The sequence below is a fragment of the Mustela erminea genome, chromosome 18, assembly GCF_009829155.1.
Source record: "Mustela erminea isolate mMusErm1 chromosome 18, mMusErm1.Pri, whole genome shotgun sequence".
Taxonomy (NCBI): domain Eukaryota; kingdom Metazoa; phylum Chordata; class Mammalia; order Carnivora; family Mustelidae; genus Mustela; species Mustela erminea.
In genome coordinates this window covers 21,885,502-21,904,701 of record NC_045631.1, presented here as the reverse complement: position 1 = coordinate 21,904,701, position 19,200 = coordinate 21,885,502, and the positions used below count along the sequence as shown (strand labels likewise).

Below are 19,200 nucleotides of genomic sequence, written 5' to 3'. Positions count from 1 at the left end.
AAAAAAATCCCAATGATCAAGCAAGCAAAGGAAAAAAAGAGCTTTTTTTTTTTCTTAAAAAAAAAACAAAAAAAAACAAAAAAAAAACTACTGTCTGCTATAATTCCACTCTGAACCCGTACTTATTTTTGTTGGGGATCTCCCCCGCAAATAACTAAGTTCAATTAAGCTGAGTTTAAGCTCAATATGTAACTTGATCAGTGGAACAGGAGTACACTAGGAATATTTTCCCCATTCCTAATGATAAATGGGTGCAATTATTACTAAAATACAAGTATTCAAATTAAACAGTAATTCCAGCAGCCACTCAAAAGTTGATCCTCACCTGCTGCTGTTGTTCTGTCATACATTAGGTAAAATCTATACACAATAGAAACTAGTGCCAGACAAAACGTCAGTTTAGTTTTTTTGTTGTTTTAAAAAGGCAACATAGGAGTGGACTAAGGGAGAGCCAAAGCTGGCAGTCCCATTAATTTTACAACTTCCTAAATTATGGCAATCACAATGCCTGCCTGAATATAGCAAGTCCTAAAGGATGTCTACAGTGAGGGCAAATGGAAGTTTACTTCAACTCAACTCCATCTATTATTTTAGGGAAGCATAAGTCAAAGTAAGAGTTTATTATCTCAACATGATTTGTACTAATGATGTAACCACACTATGGACCCCAGAAGCAGTTAGGTAAAACGTATTTTCTAGAAGCTTAATTATGCTGATGCATGCACAAATTACACTTTAAATATACCAAATGGGCACCACCTGGGCCATATCTAACACAACACAGGAGACAGTATGCTTAAGTGTCATGCATTAACACTTTGGATTAACTTTTAATTAAAATTAAAATTCTACAACTTATTTAAAAGTAATTTTTTCCCCTTCAGACTTCAGAAAACAAACCTTGATATAAAATATCAGTTATCTTTGTATAAAATGTAAATAAAGCTTTGCATAAGTTTTGAAACATCACTAACCCATTTGTACTTTGTTGATAAGCCTGTATATTACATGAAATGCTTTCAACACATTTGGTTTGGGAAAACACTTCCTTTCCTATTTAATCATTCTAAATTAAATCATGCCATTTTTACCTTACAGATTTTTACACAGGGTCTTCTTTGGCAGTCTGATAAATGTGCTGCCAAATCTAAGTTAATTCCAAAATTCCTTGAACAGGCAGGTGTTTGGTGAGGGAAAGGGTAGTGGCATGGGGCTTAGCTGTTGGAAGAAGGAAACGCATTCCTGATGATACAGAGATGTTGTCTTTTCAAGCTATGGAGTTTTCTGAACCTCAATGGTACAAGAAAAGAGCTATAAAACATTTCACTGGACCAAAATATCTGAATAAAAACAGCACTCAGCGTTGTAAATAGCTGAATGTTTTGTTTAAATGAATGAATGACTTTTACTTGTCACTTAAATACCAACTCTTTTATGACTGAAAATTTTCAGTGTTTTCTTACAAGGTTAAAACTTTTTTGGAAACAAAAACTCAGATTTCATATCATTATCTACACCTTCACATGTAGGTTATAAAAAATTACCATTTTCTACAAATCTTAACTTTACGTTGAGAAAAACTCAACTTGAGTTCATTAATAATCATGCTTTGTGTAGATCATCTGATACTTAATCATAAAAGTACCTTGCAAAAATAAAGATTAAAAAAATGGATGCCAAAAAAAGGTTAACAAGAGCTATTATTGTAGGAGACTTGCAACACAAAACACTAACAGCAGTGTCACCTCTACAGAAAACTTCACAGGACACAGTAACATTCAAATTTCCAAGAATGAAAAGGTTAACAGGAAAGCCATTTAGGCTTTATAATAACAGAAGATAGTCATCTTAATCAAAGAAATAATGTAATTTTCCAGGAACATAAAATAAAATTTTGAATCCATCTGTTAGCCATCCTAACAGAGGTACACTTATTTTGGCATTACACTCAGAAAAGATTCTAATCCATTAACAGCAAAAAGCTATTACTGCATGCACCTAAGCTTCTAGAAGTCTGCACCTGAAAAGCTTCTGAGGTCCACGCAGTACTGCAGTCTCAAAAATGATCAGAGGGAAATGAATGGGTCTGGCACTAGGCTCTAAACTTCATCAGCAGTGAAGAGGAAATACTAAGGTTTACATTTTAAATATCTAAGACATCTAACATGTAGTGACACCAAGGGCATGGAAAGGTGACACAATATAAAGATTTCATATCCACTATGTAATGACTCATATGTATTGAAGTTTTTCTCTCAACTTAAGCACTAACATACAATTCTATATATATTGTCCAGTTTTTAAACATGCAGCTAAGGAACAACCTATAATTCAAAGACAGAATCCAAAGATATATCAAAACTGCATTGGTAACTATGAATTTTATTATGTGGACATCTACTGTGGCATGCATCTGTACAAACCTTTCAGGCAGTGGTCCACAGCTGGGTTATGAATAAAAAGGCGTAAGTTTTTCTCTCATTTTATTACAATGAAGTTTAACAATACAGAAAAGTCACATGACCTTGGTGGGTCAGATTTCTTAAACCCTGCAACATGAGGAACTCTAAATACATTAAATATTGTTATACATTCAGACTTCCAATGTACAGGTCTCGGAAACAGTTACAGCCCTCACCAAGCTAGGTTGGGGACGTGAAGTCCAACAGCATCTGAAATGCTGTGAAGGCATAACTTTACAAATAGCAATGTAAGCTTACAGAACTTGCCTTTATTAAGGTGGTATGTTCATGTAATTCCAGCGCCTTCACAATATAACGAACCAAATTTACTATACTTCACTTCTAAAAACCTAGATGAAACATGAAAAAGAAGCCATACAGTATAAATTGCAACTTCAGGAAAAGTTCCTGCTTTATTATTCCAAATAATTTTTCCCATGTAAAATAAATGTCCAATAGTTCCTGGTATGTGGGAAGATAATGTTTGTTAAAGTCACAATGAAGCCTTATTGACGGAAGCTTGGCTATATAAACAGCACAAGTTGAGAAAAGGTTTAATCTCCAAACCTATTAGACTGGATGAAGTAAGATCAGTAACGGCCACCTTGCGACATTACAGGAGGTCTCATTCCCATCGGAGGTCGAGGAGGCCCACCTTGGTAAGGGGGCACCATTGGCGGTCCCTGCCCATATGGTGGCATAGCACCAGGAAGGTAACCTGGCATGCCTTGATGATGACCACCATACTGACCTAAAAAACAGATTTAAAACACAAAAAATAGATTGAGTTGGTCTGTGCATTATGCTGTTAAATGCAATGTATTCTGCAAATAAATTTGTGTATACTCAGAAAATCCACTTAATACAGTAAATACAATAAACATAAACACAATGAATGTAAAAAAAAATACCATGAGGCGGCATTGGGGGTCTCATTCCTTGTTGCTGTGGGATGCCTGGCTGTGGTGGCATCATACCTCCAATAGGTCCAACTGGTGGATTACCAATGGGAGCCTGTCCTGGTCGAGGAAGATTACGTTGATATTTAGGTAACTGTGCCCTTCTCTCTTCCTACAAATAAATATGATCACAATGTTAAAGATTTGAATACAGAGAGTCATTAATCATAAAAGATAATCACCCAAAATATTACAGAGTAACTTTGTAAAAATGTACCCTTATTTCCCAACCATTACTTTTGCTCCACAAACCAGTCCAACTGCTTAAAATCTCAATACCTCAAGAAAACCTCACCTATTTTTATATTTGAAAAATGGCTAATAACTTTCCAGGAATTAAATACTGCCTACGTAAGAAAATCTCTAGTGAAGAAAGTGGATAAGCTTTAAAGGTCCTACCTCACACTTATCCATTTCATCATTTACAAATTTATGTGTAACCGAAATGATTTTTCAGAGTTAAGAACCCAACTTACTGTCTTCTTTTAAATATAGTCTGGGTGTAGGGAAAAGCGTGTGTCTAAGATCAAAACACGCAATATTCACTTTATTTTGTGGTTCTTAAAAAACCAGAATGAAAACCACACAGTAAGCATTAGATCAGATTACAAAAGCACTGGTGTACAAATTAATACTTTAAGAGGAATCGTTACTACAACGGTATTCAAACTATGCCAGTAAAAACCTGTAAAAAACTTACCAGTGATATATCCTCATCTGGGTGGATCAACTTACTGGTTGCACTGGTTGTCGTAAGTGTAGCAGGCTTACTTGTTATTGAAGCCGCTGGTTTAGCTGCAGTGCTATTTGTTGTACTAGTGGTTGAAGCTGTAGACTGTGTATAAGCAGGGAATGTAGGTTTTGGGGGTTCTGTAGTTGTTGCAGGGGTACTATTTAAGGGCTTGAAATCTGTACCAACAGGTCCTTGGACAGCTGCCTGAGCCTGGAAAACACAATCTTTCATTAAGGAAACTTCAAAACCCAAGCTGAATATATCTATTATAGTTAACCTAAAAGTGAGATACTAACATTCAATAAAGGACCAAACTTTAAATGAAATTAAAACAAAGTTAACATAATTAAAATGCCAAAACATCAAGATAATATGTAAAAATATCAAAAGACCCTGGAGTCCAAGTCACATCCAAGACTCAGCAGTGGAAACAAGACTGCATATAACTTCAAAGATATTATCTACCTTTATCACCAAAATTTACTTGCTTTACAAAGCTTTGTATTTATTTCAAACTAATGAACTACATTGTATTGGAATATTGTGTTCTACCCTATTCTAAATTAGTTGTTCAATCAATCTACAAGCACCTCAAAAAAAAAAAAAAAAAGAAATTACAAAATACAAATAAATTTAGTTACTAAGCAGAGCATAAACAGTATCAGTGGTGACACATTAAAGATGTCCCTTCAGAGATCTCTTTATACAGATAATACAGTGTCCTCCCAATTAACAATGGCTAGGTGATTACCATGGACAAAAGGGCTTAGTAGGATCTTTTAAGCATAAAGTTACCAGTAATAAATGTGTTACTTTTCATAATTCCAAACATCTGAAACATGAACACTAGGCCAACTTTAGAACCAAATGCAGAGTACTATATTTCCTTACATTGTATGTGATGCATTAGATTCAATAGCATAAATCAAAAAAGCTTAATCATGCATCAGGCTAACCAGTGGCTACTATAACGCATTTACTGCTTACATGCTTAATTTTAACCCTTTAGAACCATAGGAGTTTGGAGTACATTTTTTTCTATTAGTATGAGTTCAAATTTTGAAATACCATTGATTTTTGTACCATTAACTTTAAAAAAATTAAACATAGTGTATTTTTTGGGGGAAAAGATTTAGTTTTAAAGTAGGGTCCAAAGGGTTAAGTTTATAAAGCCATTTAACAATTTTAAACTGCAACTTCCTGCGTACTTGTGCTGTGCTAGGAAACAGAGCTTTAGAAGATGCAGACAGACTTTCTGAATTGGATGAAGCTGTACTTGAGCTTGTTACAGGTGTCCCCATCTGTAGCATAAAAGAAAGGAAACAATGAAAAGTCTCCAAACAAATGGGTGAAAATAAGCCATGTGGTAGACTTTTAGTATTAGATTGCATTTTTATAAATGCAAAATATAATGCAATCAAATCTGACTTATTTCAAGAGGCAGGCAGTTAATGCATTTACAATAAACAAAGTGACAGTATGAGCCTCAAAAAAAATTTTTTTTAATTCTACACCAATAAACCTAGTTAACCAGTTCCTTTCCTAAAACTGGGATGTGTTTTTGCACTGTGATTTTGAAAAATGATACCTTCAATCGAGAATAAAGATGCATTACTACAGACACTTCATTCCAATTCTCTATCAATGACTCCACAAGATCTTTACCAAAAGCTTGACATTTCTCAGTAAATAAAATCCCCACCCACCTCAAAAACACAAGATATATGCTTACAGAGGACTTTAAAAGTAAAGCTTTTATTTTCGTCAACTATAAACAGAAAAAAATTGAGGGAAAAAACCTCTAAGGGATAATGTTAAAGTGAAAAATAACACACATCCTGATCTTAATTCTGAATCAATTAAATATTTCTATTTAACTTTGAATTTAACTAGGGAAAAAAATAGAGAAAGTAACAACCATTACACACATTCTATATATATATGCTTATGTATGTAAATATATATCAAAAAACCAAAAACATCTTTAGTTTCTGAGTTCTAAAAAAACACAAGTTCAGTGGGAAAGATTAAGTCTAACTAGGTCAAATGATGCCCCTCCTGCAAAAGTGTAGCATTGTCATTTCTCACTGTTCTAAGAGTCCAACAAATGATTTGCTAAGGTCTTAGGATTTTCTCCTTTGACTCTGGTTTCATTCCACTCATAGTTCAAGAGGACATAAGAGGACCTCTAAACATTATCAAGTATTTAAGTACCCAGAAATTAAAGCTTTCATTTCTGTCTAAAGCTAAGAATAACCAGAGTTCATAAGCTATGAAAAAATTATTAGCATACTACATTATCTGGCTCTAGTCAATGTGTGCAAACATGGAAGAGAACAGGACACTTCTCTTTATTTAATAAATTATATTAAAAAGATTAGAAACAAAAAACAAGCCTAATGACAATCTCAAGAATTTCTATAAACAACTACACTTTACCTTTAAACCTAAGTGCACTCCTTTTCAGGAATTTCACCTTACCTGCCCAGCACTGGGGAAAAGAGGCTTAGTAACAGGAGGCTGTGGAGCAGGAACTGTTGCTGTTGGTGCAGGTGGTCTATTAAGAATGCCTGGCGCTGAAACAGCCTGTGCCTGAGTCATTGGAGGAATTCCAGGACGGGGAACAGGAGGGGGCATACCTACAGAGAAGAAATGTTGGGAAGACAGGCCATGTCAAAACATTTAAGTTCAGAAAAAATTTTTTTACCAAAACTCTGTTAAAATATACCATATTAAAAATGCTTCTGGGGGGCGGTGGGGCGCCTGGGTGGCTCAGTTGGTTAAGCCTCTGCCTTCGGCTCAGGTCATGATCCCAGGGTCCAGGGATGGAGCCCCACATCAGGCTCTCTGCTCAGCGAGGAGTCTGCTTCTCCCCTCTCTCTGCCTGCCTCTCTGCCTACTTGTGATCTCTCTCTCTCTCTTTCTCTCTCTGTGTCAAGTAAATAAATAAATAATCTTAAAAAAAAAAAAAAAGCTTCTAGGGGCGCCTAGGTGGCTCAGTTGGTTGGGCCTCTTGACTCTTATTTCAGTTCAGATCATGGGATCAAGCCCCGTATAAAGATCCATGCTGGGTGTGGAGTCTGCTTGAGATTCTCTTTCCCTCTCCCTCTACTCTCCCAGACTCATGGGGTCTCTCTAAAAAAATAAAAAATAAAATCAAGGGGCGCCTGGGTGGCTTGGTCAGTTGAGTATCTGCCTTCAGCTCAGGTCCTGATCTCAGGGTCCTAAAATCCAGCCCCAGATCAGGTTCCCCACTCAAGAGAGGGTTTCCTTAAAAAAAAAAAAAAAAAAAAGAGAGAGAGGGTTTCCTTCTCCCTCTCCCCCAAATCAATAAAATCTTGAAAAATAAGAATAAATAAATAAATAACGCTTCTCTACTACAAAATTACTGATAAACTGGTCAATTCAATGAAGTCTTGAGTAACCTAGGCATTTGCCTCAACCTTTCTATTCCTTTGGGTATTTCAGAACTCCAGGAAGTAAAAGATAATACCGGAGATTCTATATATGCAGAAAGTAGCAATTAAGCTTACTAATATTACTGATTTGGCTAACTTTTTGAAACACAAAAGAGAATTACTGCAATCATCCAACAGCTGGATACTCTCTGAACTCAAATTCAAATTACTGTAAAAACACTGATAGGTCATATACTCACAAAAAATTTTCTAGAAAACTAAGTTGTCCCTGAAAACACTTTATTTAAAGATTTTATTTTTCTTAAGTAAATTCTACAGCCAATACAGGGCTCAAGATTAAAACTTGAGATCAAAAACTGGCTGCATGCTCTACTGACTGAGACAGCCAGGCGCCTCTCCTTTAAGCACTTGAAATAAAATTTCCTGGGGCGCCTGGGTGGCTCAGTGGGTTAAAGCCTCTGCCTTCAACTCAGGTCATGATCCCAGGGTCCGGGGGTCGAGCCCCACATCAGGCTCTTTGCTCAGCGGGGAGCCTCCTTCCTCTCTCTCTGCTTGTGATCTATGTCAAAAAAAATAAATAAAATCTTAAAAAAAAAAAAAAAAAGAGACAGAAATAAAATTTCCTAAAATCCATCATGAGTGCATTCTTCAAACTTCCTCAACATAACTTTGCCTAAGTATCTCAGAAATAACATATGTGGAACTACGGTCTATAAATTAATGGTTGCACTGGTAATGATGCAAATTTTACTGCTGCCTTATTTTTCCTGTTCCTTTTACAACTATCAATAAAGCTGCTGTGGACTGCAAAAAAGGTTAGCAAAGAAGAATATTTAAAAACACATGGGTTCTTGGTATCACCAGCCACTGAAGCCACCACTTTTCTTTCTGTTGAGTGAGACAATAAATGACTACATTTTTAAAATATGGCATGACAGGTTTCTCCATTACTTGCCAAAAGTCTCCATTATTCATCTATAATATTCCTAACAAATACTACCCCTCAGGGCGCCTGGGTGGCTCAGTCCGTTAAGCGCCTCCCTTCAGCTCGGGTCATGATCCCAGGGCCCTGGGATCGAGCCCCACGTCAGGCTCCCTGCTTGGCAGGGAGCCCACTTCTCCCTCTCCCTCTGCTATTCCCCCTGCTTATATGCTCTCTCTCTCAAATGAATAAAATCTTTAAAACAACAACAAACCCACAAATTCAACACATCTTAGGTATTATGAGCTTTGGTACAAAGGTTCTGTGACTCATTCTGAGCGCTTTGAAACCTATGTATTATCCATTTCAAGACTCAAAAAACCGCCATGGTCCATTCCAACACTTCTCCAAGTAATTTCAAAGTGAAATCAGCAAACAATGGTAATTATAAATTACAACTGCACTAAAATCCACAAACCTATTCTTCAAAAGAGAAAAATAAAGCATGCCAATCATATTAAAAGGAAACCATCTACGTTTCATACCTGGCGGCATACCAGGCATCAGAGGTGGTATTCCTGGTCCAGGTGGCATCATTCCACCCATTGGCATCATTCTATTAGAAAGCAAATTTTAAGAAACAAACCAAGTTAATTAATAGTATAAAACATCAGAAAATATTTTGGCTAAAGCCTGAAACAACAGATAAGACTTGAATTTGACCTTTAATACTGAAATAAATCAAGCTGAAAGAATATACAACACTAAAACAATTCTATCAAAATAAACCCTCTAAAACCCAGCAAATTCTTGGGTTTGCCAGTAAAATAAGGAAAAAAAAAACAGTCTTTGCTGACAAATCATTTTCATACATTTAAAGTCACTAAAAACAATTATACCCTCCTTAATATATAAAAGAGGCCTCATCTAAAATATGTGTAATTAGAAATCAAAATCACCTTTTGTCTCACTTGAAAATATCCATACAGAATGTAAATTTTAAAAAATTATTTTGGAGGGCGCCTGGGTGGCTCAGTGGGTTAAGCCGCTGCCTTCGGCTCAGGTCATGATCTCAGGGTGTTGAGATCGAGTCCCACATCGGGCTCTCTGCTCAGCAGGGAGCCTGTTTCCTCCTCTCTCTCTCTCTGCCTGCCTCTCTGCCTACTTGTGATCTCTCTCTGTCAAATAAATAAATAAAATCTTAAAAAAAAAAAAAAATTATTTTGGAGTCATCAGATTTTTCAAAAGGAAAAATATTGAATGTACACTGTGGAGTGAAGATTTCTTTTTTTCTTTTGGAGGGTCACAAAAAAAAAAAACCCCAAAAACACTACCACTAAAATTAAAGAGAGTCAAAAGTAAACTCACACAATTGCCTAATTTCTATTTGTAATAGCTACCTAACACTAAACCATGACTTAAAAACATAACCCACATTTATTTTCTTTCCCCTAAAAGAGCTCACCTTCACATAACAATATGCAATTCACTTAAAACAATTCCAAGTTTGTGAATTCTTAAATGAGAACTTTATCAAAAAGTAAATTTCTTTATACAGATTTCATTGTAAGAAAACTGAATTACTTCCATAATAACAAAGCATGTAATTTTTGAAAAGAGTATCTATTCTTTCTTAACTAACAGCGCCCCTCCCTTTTTTTAAACTAAATTCCATTACTTTAGCAGTTTGGGGAAAAAGAGCTACATTTAAAAAATGCTTTTTATATGGGTCTATTACAATTTCCTCACAGATGTTTTATTTCCCTCCATTAAGAGATCTGTGTCAACCAGCTTGCACATTTTAGAAGTTTTAGTGAGGAAGGTTAGAATATTTCTGAAGTCAATTGAATAGATACCATTAAACACATAAAAAAAATGACATTATGATTATACCTCCTGAATTACATTATGAATGAGATGCTTACATGTTTTCACCGCAAAATGACTGGGTGTATTTTCTCTGATGATGCAATCTGTGAAAATGTATGACAAAATCAAAATCTAACTGTGATTTTCAAAATACAGTGGGAAAGTGTATTGTATACCTCTCACATCCAACAATATTCAAGTAAAAGTGATAGGCACGAGCACCTCATATTCATTTTAGTTCTTGATGATTTGACAAATAAAATCATTTACAGAGTTTGCTTCTTGTCACAACTACAAAGTGTCATGGACAGTTCTGAATCTTAGAAATACAAATCTACAACCAACTACTTTAATTACATCAGATGCAATTGAAGCAGATGGCTGCCTACAGACATCCTAAAACCCAAAAATCGATTCTCTTCAGAGACAAATCTATATTCCTTTAATTGATTGGTAGACCCCTTTATTTGACTAGTTTAGTATTTATGGAGCCCATACCTTTTGGGGGGGGGGGGGAGTAACATTTTAAAATTCATATAACACCCAAGCTGAAAAAGATCATTACTAGGCATAAGCCCACAAGTCAATTAAAAGTTCTCTTACCCAGGTGGCATGCCTGGCATAACTGGTGGCATTCCTGGCATCAGAGGAGGAACACCTGGCATTAATGGAGGTATGCCTATAAATAAGAATTTCAACAACAATAAAAAAATCACAAATACTGAAATGGTAAGAGAAAGATTTTAATACTTCTACATTACATCCATAAAGTCCTTCCTTAAAATGCTAATTTTAAGAAATCTTATGTAATACCTGGAGGCATTCCTGGGGCTCCCGGAACTGGTGGCAGTCCTGGCTGTGCCATTGGAGGGATATAGCCTTGTTGAGGTTGAACAGGCTGTGGCTGAAATGAAGTTGAAGCTGCAGAGTCATCATCATCATATTCATCAGAATCATCTTGTTGCTTCTTTTTTTGACTCTCTGCTAAAAAAAGTTTTAATTAGTTTTTCCCATAAAGTAAAAAAAAAAAGAAAAACTCAGCATGTCTGACATTCAACATTTAAAAAAATAATTTAAGGGCAGCTGGGTGGCTTGGTCCATTAAGAGTCTGCCTTCAGCTCAGGTCATAATCCCAAGGTCCTGGCCGCATCCGGCTTCCTGCTCAGAAGGAAGTCTGCTTCTCCCTCTGCCCCTCCTGCTTGCTGTCTCTCAAAAAATATCTTTTAAAAATAATAATTATTATTTCAATCCAATTAGCTCATGAGATTTTTCTTACAAAAAAAAAAAAAACCCACAATACTGTTTTTACTCTTCAAATTGGTTTCCAATCCACGTTAAATAAGAAGGTTAACATACCTTCCCTATTCTATGACAGGTAAAAGTATTTTTCCTAAATCAGTTTTATTTAAAAAAATTACTTTCTATTCCATCCATAAAGATAAACTATAACAAAGAGGTGTGACCTCTCCTCAATGCTTCTTAAAACAAAGTTTCAGGGCACCTGGCTGGCACCTGTAAGTAGAATATGTGACTCTAGAACTTGGGGTCTTGCAATCAAGCTCCACATCGGGTGCAGAGCTCACTTAATAAAAACAAACAAATGAAAAAACTCATGGGGATCCCGCATGGTGGCTCGCTCAACTGAGAGTCTGACTGTTTCAGCTGAGGTCATGATCCCAGGGTCCTGGGACTGAGCCCCAAGTGTAGGCTCCCCACTCAGTGAAGAGTCGAGATTCTCTCTTCCTCTGCTCCCCACCAGCTTTGCTCACTCTCTCTCTTCCTCCCTCTCAAAAATAAATGGTAAACCTTAAAGACATAAAGTAAAAGAGGTGACTGTAGCTCAATCAAGTAAACATCCAACTCTTAGTTTCAGCTCAGGTGACAATCTCAGGATTGTGAGATCAAGCCAGGGTGGTTAACACAGAGTCTGCCTGAGATTCCCTCTCTCTTCCCCTCTGCCCCTCCCCTTGCCTGAACGTGATCTCTCACAATAAATAAAATCTTAAAAATAAAGGAATTTCATAGGTGGTTAATAACTTCCACTATCTGGATAATGATCACAAATTCCAAGACAAATAACAGCACTAAAAAAATATTTTACTATTAGTACTTATACAATCAAATCGTAACAAGCAATCTTTGTTTTCAAAAATCTCTACACTTGGGGCGCCTGGGTGGCTCAGTGGGTTAAGCCGCTGCCTTCGGCTCAGGTCATGATCTCAGGGTCCTGGGATCGAGTCCCACATCAGGCTCTCTGCTCAGCAGGGAGCCTGCTTCCTCCTCTCTCTCTCTGCCTACTTGTGATCTCTCTCTGTCGAATAAATAAATAAAATCTTTAAAAAAAAAAAAAAATCTCAACACTTGCTAATTCCACCTGTATTCACATATATACAAATCAAATACACAACTTCAAACATTAAGACATAAGAAATAAAACTCAAAATTGGGAGTTTTGAATAAATCTAACATCCACTATTAACTCTGTATGTCAAATTATTAATACTCTCATTAGTGAAGCTCAATTAAGAAAAAACAAAGATCTCAGCATTTACCTTGTGTTTTCTGTTCAAGAAGTCGTCTTCTTTCATCCATATCTTTTTCTGGAATACCTTCCATACCATATATTTCCAATTCAATGTCTGTTCTCCCAGGTATTGCATTTGGTACAGCATCTATTGTCTCTTTATGCACCTAACATTAAAACAAACTTCCATTAGATAGACTAAAGTGCTCATAAAGTCCTTTAAGAGTAATCTGAAATTACTTAGCAAACACTCACTATAATGGTTAAGCATAACTGGCTCTATAGTGAGACTATCTGGATGGACTCAATCCTGTTTTGCTGCTCACTAACTAGGTATGTAGATTAGGCAAATCATTTAAGATTACTCCACCCATAGTACCTAACACACCTAGGATCATTTTTAGGATTAAATAAAACACAATGAATATAAATTATCACTTGGCAGGACGTCTAACACATAGTAAGGACTCAATAAATATTAATTTAAGCTTACTATGTAATCTTACTTGCTTGAAGTATCAGCAATGAACTAGTAATTCCACTCAAATCAGAGAAGTTTCAAGTCTGACAAATAAAACTTATAGGAAACAGTCCTCTTTTATCAAGAATTAAAATTTCCAAGAATGGATCTTGAGACAAGCCTGTAGTTACGAATTATAAAAGTGACATTTACAGTTAGCATTACCCGTAACTAAGGTGTTACCTGAGACACTTAACACTGCACAGCAGTGATCCCGTCATTATCCTAAACTTATTTGGTAGATCACAAAAAGGAGGAAGTGCTATTATAAAACACTGGAAATCTACAATTTTTTTCCACTATGGTTTTTGCTAGAACAGATGTTTCCAACCCTCAAACATGGGTCTCTCTTGCCAGTATGGTAAAATTCCTGTCAGTCTCAGTTTCTTCAAGCCACTTGCATTCACTTAGGCTAAAAAATGTCAACGTATTCTTGCCCAGACTATCAGCATCACCTGAAAACTTATCAGAAACACAAATTCTCAGTATACTCTCTATCCCATCAGAAACTCCTGGGTAAGGCTGGCAATGTGTGCTTTAACAAGCCCTCCAGGTGATTCTGAGGCATGCTCAAAAGCTTGAGAATCCCTGATTTAGGTTAATAATGACTTGGACATACTTGTCCATACTCAATTTTCCTTTCCTCCCAAGACACTTTCATGTAAGAAAAGAAAGGTAAGGAAGGTCAAGGAAGCTAAGTATTTTTTTTTTTTAAGATTTTATTTATTTTTTTATTTAACAGACAGAGGTCACAAGAAGGCAGAGAGGCAGAGAGAGAGGAGGAAGCAGGGTCCCCGCTGAGCAGGGAGCCAGATTCGGGGCTCGATCCCAGGACCTGGGACCATGACCCGAGCCAAAAGCAGAGGCTTTAACCCACGGAGCCATCCAGATACCCCAAGAAAGCTAAGTATTTTCTTCTCAGATATGTATCTCAAAGATTTTAAACAGCAACATGCAAAATCAAATTCAAAAATTGTAATTTTTTATAAATTTTTAACCACTGTTCCTCACTGTGATGAAAAGATCCATGAATAAAGCTACTCAACAAGCAACTTAATCACCGTTTTCTAAGTTTTTTGGAATGTTACTATTCTTGACAAATGTAGATGAATTAATTCATGTTTTCCCCCAAAATAAAATTACATTCACATACACAGTAACTATTCTTTGTTCTACTTCTAAATGATAATGCCAAGAATAAACATTTCAAAAGCTGTTGCTAAGAAAGGAAAAAGAACATGATTTACCTAACTACCTCACAATATCCCAGCCAGAATTAAATTTCTTAAAATCCTGCCTAGAAGTTGGTATGAAAAGACAAGAGAAAGCACTGATATGAACCAACTAAATTATTAATGTCTAAGGTTTACCACCTATAAAATTGGAGGCTGTATCTGATTAAACTGCCATGCCTATCTCACAGGTTGCTACGCAACTACACTAGGACTACAAAAATAGAAGCACTTAGTCTATTAAAAATGTTACTGAAATAATTTCTCAACTAATCTCTTTCTAGTTCTATTCCATTTTTCTGCTCTTGTATAGTACAACTCTTCAAAGAGTCCCTCTACCTCCTTTTCTTTTGAAAGCACTCCAATCGAGCTTGCATCCCCATCGTTCTAGGAAATCATTCAATCTCAGTCCTCTTCTTCCTTGACCTACCACCAGCATTTGACTCAGTTAAATAACTTACTCCTTGGAACATTTCATTTGGTTTTCAGGACACTATTTTCTTGGATTCCCTACCCTTTCAATGTCCCTGAATGGTTTACTTTAATCTTCCAACCTTTAAATGCTGGGAGTGGCCTAAGGTAGAGTCCTTGCACCTCTTTTTTATCTATATTCTACTCCCTAAGGAAAAAGGACATCTAATATTATGAGTTAAATAAAATAGTTGTCCTTATACGGTATCCTTCCAAACTTCTATCTCCAGCTCCCACCTCTCTGAACTCCAGGATTGTAGACACAACCAACTCCTTATAGGACATCTCCATCTGGATATTCAACAGACCTTGTCAAAATTAACCTAACACCAACCTGATGTCCTCATCTCTAAGCCTATTCTTCCAGCAGCTTTCTACATCTCAGTACATGGTAACCCGTATCTCACAGATCAAATGCCTTCAGATCATCTGTAACTCCTCACTTTATTATACTCTGCATCAAATCCACCAGCAAATTCTGGTCTCTGCCACCCTCACCTCTTGCCTGGAATACTCTAGTCACCCTAAGTGTTCTCACTGCACTCTGCAGCCTGTCTAATCTCAAGTCTACTGGCCAGGACAATTCTTTAAAAAAAAAAAAAAGAAAGTGCATCAGCATGCTCTCCTTCTACTCAATCCTCCCATTTCATTCAGAATTGAAGAAAATGTCCTATAGTAAGCCCTCCTATATAAAAAACATTGCTACTCTTTCCTTCTTCCTTCAATATAGGAGTATGTTCCTATATGTGAGGGTCTTTCATTCGCTGTTCCATGGCTCTTTCACTTCCTTTCCGATCTCTGTTCAGATGTTAGTTTCTCATCCAGGCCTCTCTCCATCTTGTGGCCCTCCCTATACCTCCTACCTAGTTTTAGTCTTCGCCATCACTTATCATTGAAAAACTAAGTATTTACAGTTTATTTTCTTCCACAACACGAATCTAAACTCCACAATGGTGACTTTTTCTTCACAGCTGTATACTTAGTGCCTAAAACACTGTCTAACACAATACCCTCTCACAGGAACTTTTTGTGAGAAATAGTAGTATTCTGTATCGAAACTACCCAATACAACAGTCATCCACCAGCCACACGTGACTGAGCACTGGAAATGTGGCTATAACATGACTGACATATTAATTTTTAATTTTTAAATTACCCCTTAAAAAAAAAAAAAGGCTTATTTCAGAGATAGAGAGCAAGAAAGCAGGGGGAGGAGCAGCAGGCTCACCACTGAGCAGGGAGCCCAATGCGAGACTGAAATCCCAGGACCCTGGGGATCATGACCTGAGCAAAGGCAGGTGCTTAATCAATTGGGCCAGCCAGGTGCCCCTAGGAGTCTTTTAAGTAGCCACATGTAACTAGTGATTGCCACAGTGGAAAACTGTGGGTCTAGCATGTAGCAAAATCTAAAATATTTTTTAATTAATATTAAATTATTGTTATAGTTATATAATTGGAATGGAAAATATCAATATAAACTTATTTTTTTTTATAAACTTATTTTTAAACTTGGGGAAACAACATCTTATTTTAATTTACCTCCCTGCCTCCTACCAACAGTAGTTTCCAATGAATAAGGATTTGCTCAGCTCTCATCTCTCTAGGGTCCAATTAGGCAAAAATTCAGGCAGCTCTAGGATTGGCAAAAGTAGAAAAAATAACGTTGAATAAGACATAAAGGCACTTACTAGATCTTTAAAAATATAAATTGCAAAGCTTTCCCTACCTAGCAGTGAAAAAACTCAAGAAACCCAAAAATTATCTAATGAAACACAACGTTACCATTCCAAAAGAGGTCCAGGGAATAAAAGAAGTAAACCTATCCTCAGGCAACATATTATAACAAATCCTTCAACGGCAGTAGTAATGGTAGCTAATTATGTGTTAATTCTCATAGGATTAGAACTGGTCAGACTGACCACAGAATTGAAATAACTGATCCTTGTTCTCTAACCCAAGTACAGATACTTTGGGACCTCAATTTGTCACCAATCTAACCTAGGATAAGAAATACTATCAATAATTCAAAAATAAACATCAGCAACATAAATTTTCCTTAAACATTGAAAAACACAATTATTTATCTTCTTAATGGCTAAAAACAGTGTTTTTTTAAAGCTGACTAACCACATCTGATCTTTCTCAGTAAACAAAACCCTACAGCTGTCAAAGAGAAATTCAAAAAACTTTTTCACATGGTTTAAGTAAGGGGGTAAAAATTAAATTAGAAAAAATAAAAAATGAAAAAATAAATCCTTACCTGCATGCAATGAATAGCTAAGCCAGGTCCTGTGTACAACTTCTTATGACATATATGGCATTTAAAATGTTTTGCTTTTTGGTGTTGTATAAGAATCTTCTCATCATCAAAATCTCTATTACAATACCTGATCAATGTTGTTAAGGTACAAAACCAGCATAATATTGACGCTGCTTATAATAAAATCTGTCATACATTAGAGAACAGGAGGAAGAATATTAAAATGTAAAAACAGCTAAAACCAAAAATATAATTTATACAAACTTTGTTTCTGGTATTTACTATATAATTCGGAATTATCTTGCCATGTACTTCTACTCTTTAAAGTTTCCCAGAAATCCATAATCTCTCTCCACCACCTCTAAATGAACACATCTCAGTAATCAGCAACATACTTTGTCAAATTCTTGCATTTAAAAGAGATTTAAGTGAAAATGACTTTTTTCTTCATTATTTCAACATTTGAAATGCACACTGTAGACTGGACAGTTCAATGTAAAAAAAAAAAAAAAAAAAAAAAAACCCAACCCAAGTTTATGACGGGACTGAATTTCAAAATAGAAATCATTAAGTAGACGAACAAAAATAACTGAAATATTAAAAATCTACTTAATATCTGGAATTTGAGAATATACTATTTAGATCCAAAAATAAGCTCATAACGAATAAGAACATATCCCTATGAAGTTGTTTGCAACTCCTTCTAAATTTATGTTGCCATAGAGTGTATTTAAACTCACAAATCACATTAATAAGACTGAGAATTTTTATCTCACTCGTCAGATTTTCCTAAATGCATATTTAAGAAAATTAGTGACCATCTTCCAATTAGCATGGAAATAAACGCAATTTTGTAACAGATCGTTTTTTAGTACAAAACAGTTAAGCAAAACCAATTTCATCGTAAAGTGTACTAGCGTTTCCGGAAAAAGTATTTAAAAATACGCCACGTTTTAGTAAGCAATAGGAAGCTTTTTTTTTTTTAAGACTTATAAAGCCAGGTAACAGACGAAAAACTCCACCCTCTAAGAGAACGCTTCTTGAAGATTAAGGCGCCAGTGGGTGAGACGCGGAAACTAGTTCCCCCAAACCCCGGTCAAAAAAAAGGGGGAGGGGAGGGGGGTGTTTCGAAACCGGGGTTGACGAACACAAGCCTTTACTAAGCCATCGAATCTACAATAAAACGGGAAAAGTGGGTGAGAGACTCCGAAGCTCTCCCCTAATCTTCCATAGACTCAATCGGCGTATTATACTCGAAGAAAGTCCCTTTGTTGAATCGTCACCAAAACAACGGAGTGTGGCCCAACAGCCTTAGGGAACACTGTCCTTGGTGGAGGGGTCCAAGCCGCCTCCCAGCGGTTGGGTCCACGAGCGCACCAAATCAAGAACCTCCTGAGTCACGGAGTCCCACGACCCCCAACTGCCAGAGAGCCTGTCGCCCTAGGAACTTCATTTTCTGCGAAGTATTCCCAAATCCGGCTCCGGGCCATCCAGCCACCCACCTCGAGGCCTAGATCCCAGACACTCTCCGCCACAGGCCTGAGCAAGGCCGCCCAGTCCCAGTCACCGCCAACCGGCGCCCCCGCTCGGCCTCGACTCAAAACCGGTAAAGGATATCAGCACCACGGCTTCAGCTGCTTCTTCTTCTTGCGACCCATAACCGCGCTCTACCGACAAAGTATAAGGGGGGGAAAAACAAGCAAGAAAAACGAGGCAAATACCGCTCACTCTCCCGACCCAACGGCCACCACCGCGTCCCACAGGAAACAGACACAAAATGGCCGACGCCCTCGTTCGCCGCTCTGCTCCCGTCAGGCTCTGCGGCCGGA

At 36.8% G+C, this 19,200-nt stretch overlaps 1 protein-coding gene across 6 annotated transcripts; it reads right to left on the bottom strand.

Annotated features, from left to right (window-relative positions):
- Positions 1-418: 418 nt before the first annotated feature.
- ZNF207 (zinc finger protein 207) lies at positions 419-19,185 on the bottom strand. Of its 6 annotated transcripts, none has more exons than XM_032321574.1 (12): positions 18,989-19,185; positions 17,372-17,498; positions 12,917-13,055; positions 11,178-11,348; positions 10,968-11,043; positions 10,421-10,468; positions 9,041-9,111; positions 6,636-6,793; positions 5,363-5,455; positions 4,122-4,364; positions 3,374-3,533; positions 419-3,213 (listed from the first exon to the last, which is right to left on the bottom strand). In XM_032321574.1, exons 1-12 carry the CDS (start codon positions 19,027-19,029, stop codon positions 3,053-3,055), a joined length of 1,488 nt encoding a protein of 495 aa, XP_032177465.1. In that variant the 5' UTR covers positions 19,030-19,185; the 3' UTR covers positions 419-3,052. The 6 variants fall into 6 exon arrangements, with proteins under 6 accessions (XP_032177465.1, XP_032177466.1, XP_032177469.1 ...); XM_032321575.1 differs by having other exon boundaries at positions 11,178-11,345; XM_032321578.1 differs by lacking the exon at positions 10,421-10,468 and having other exon boundaries at positions 11,178-11,345.
- Positions 19,186-19,200: the final 15 nt, after the last annotated feature.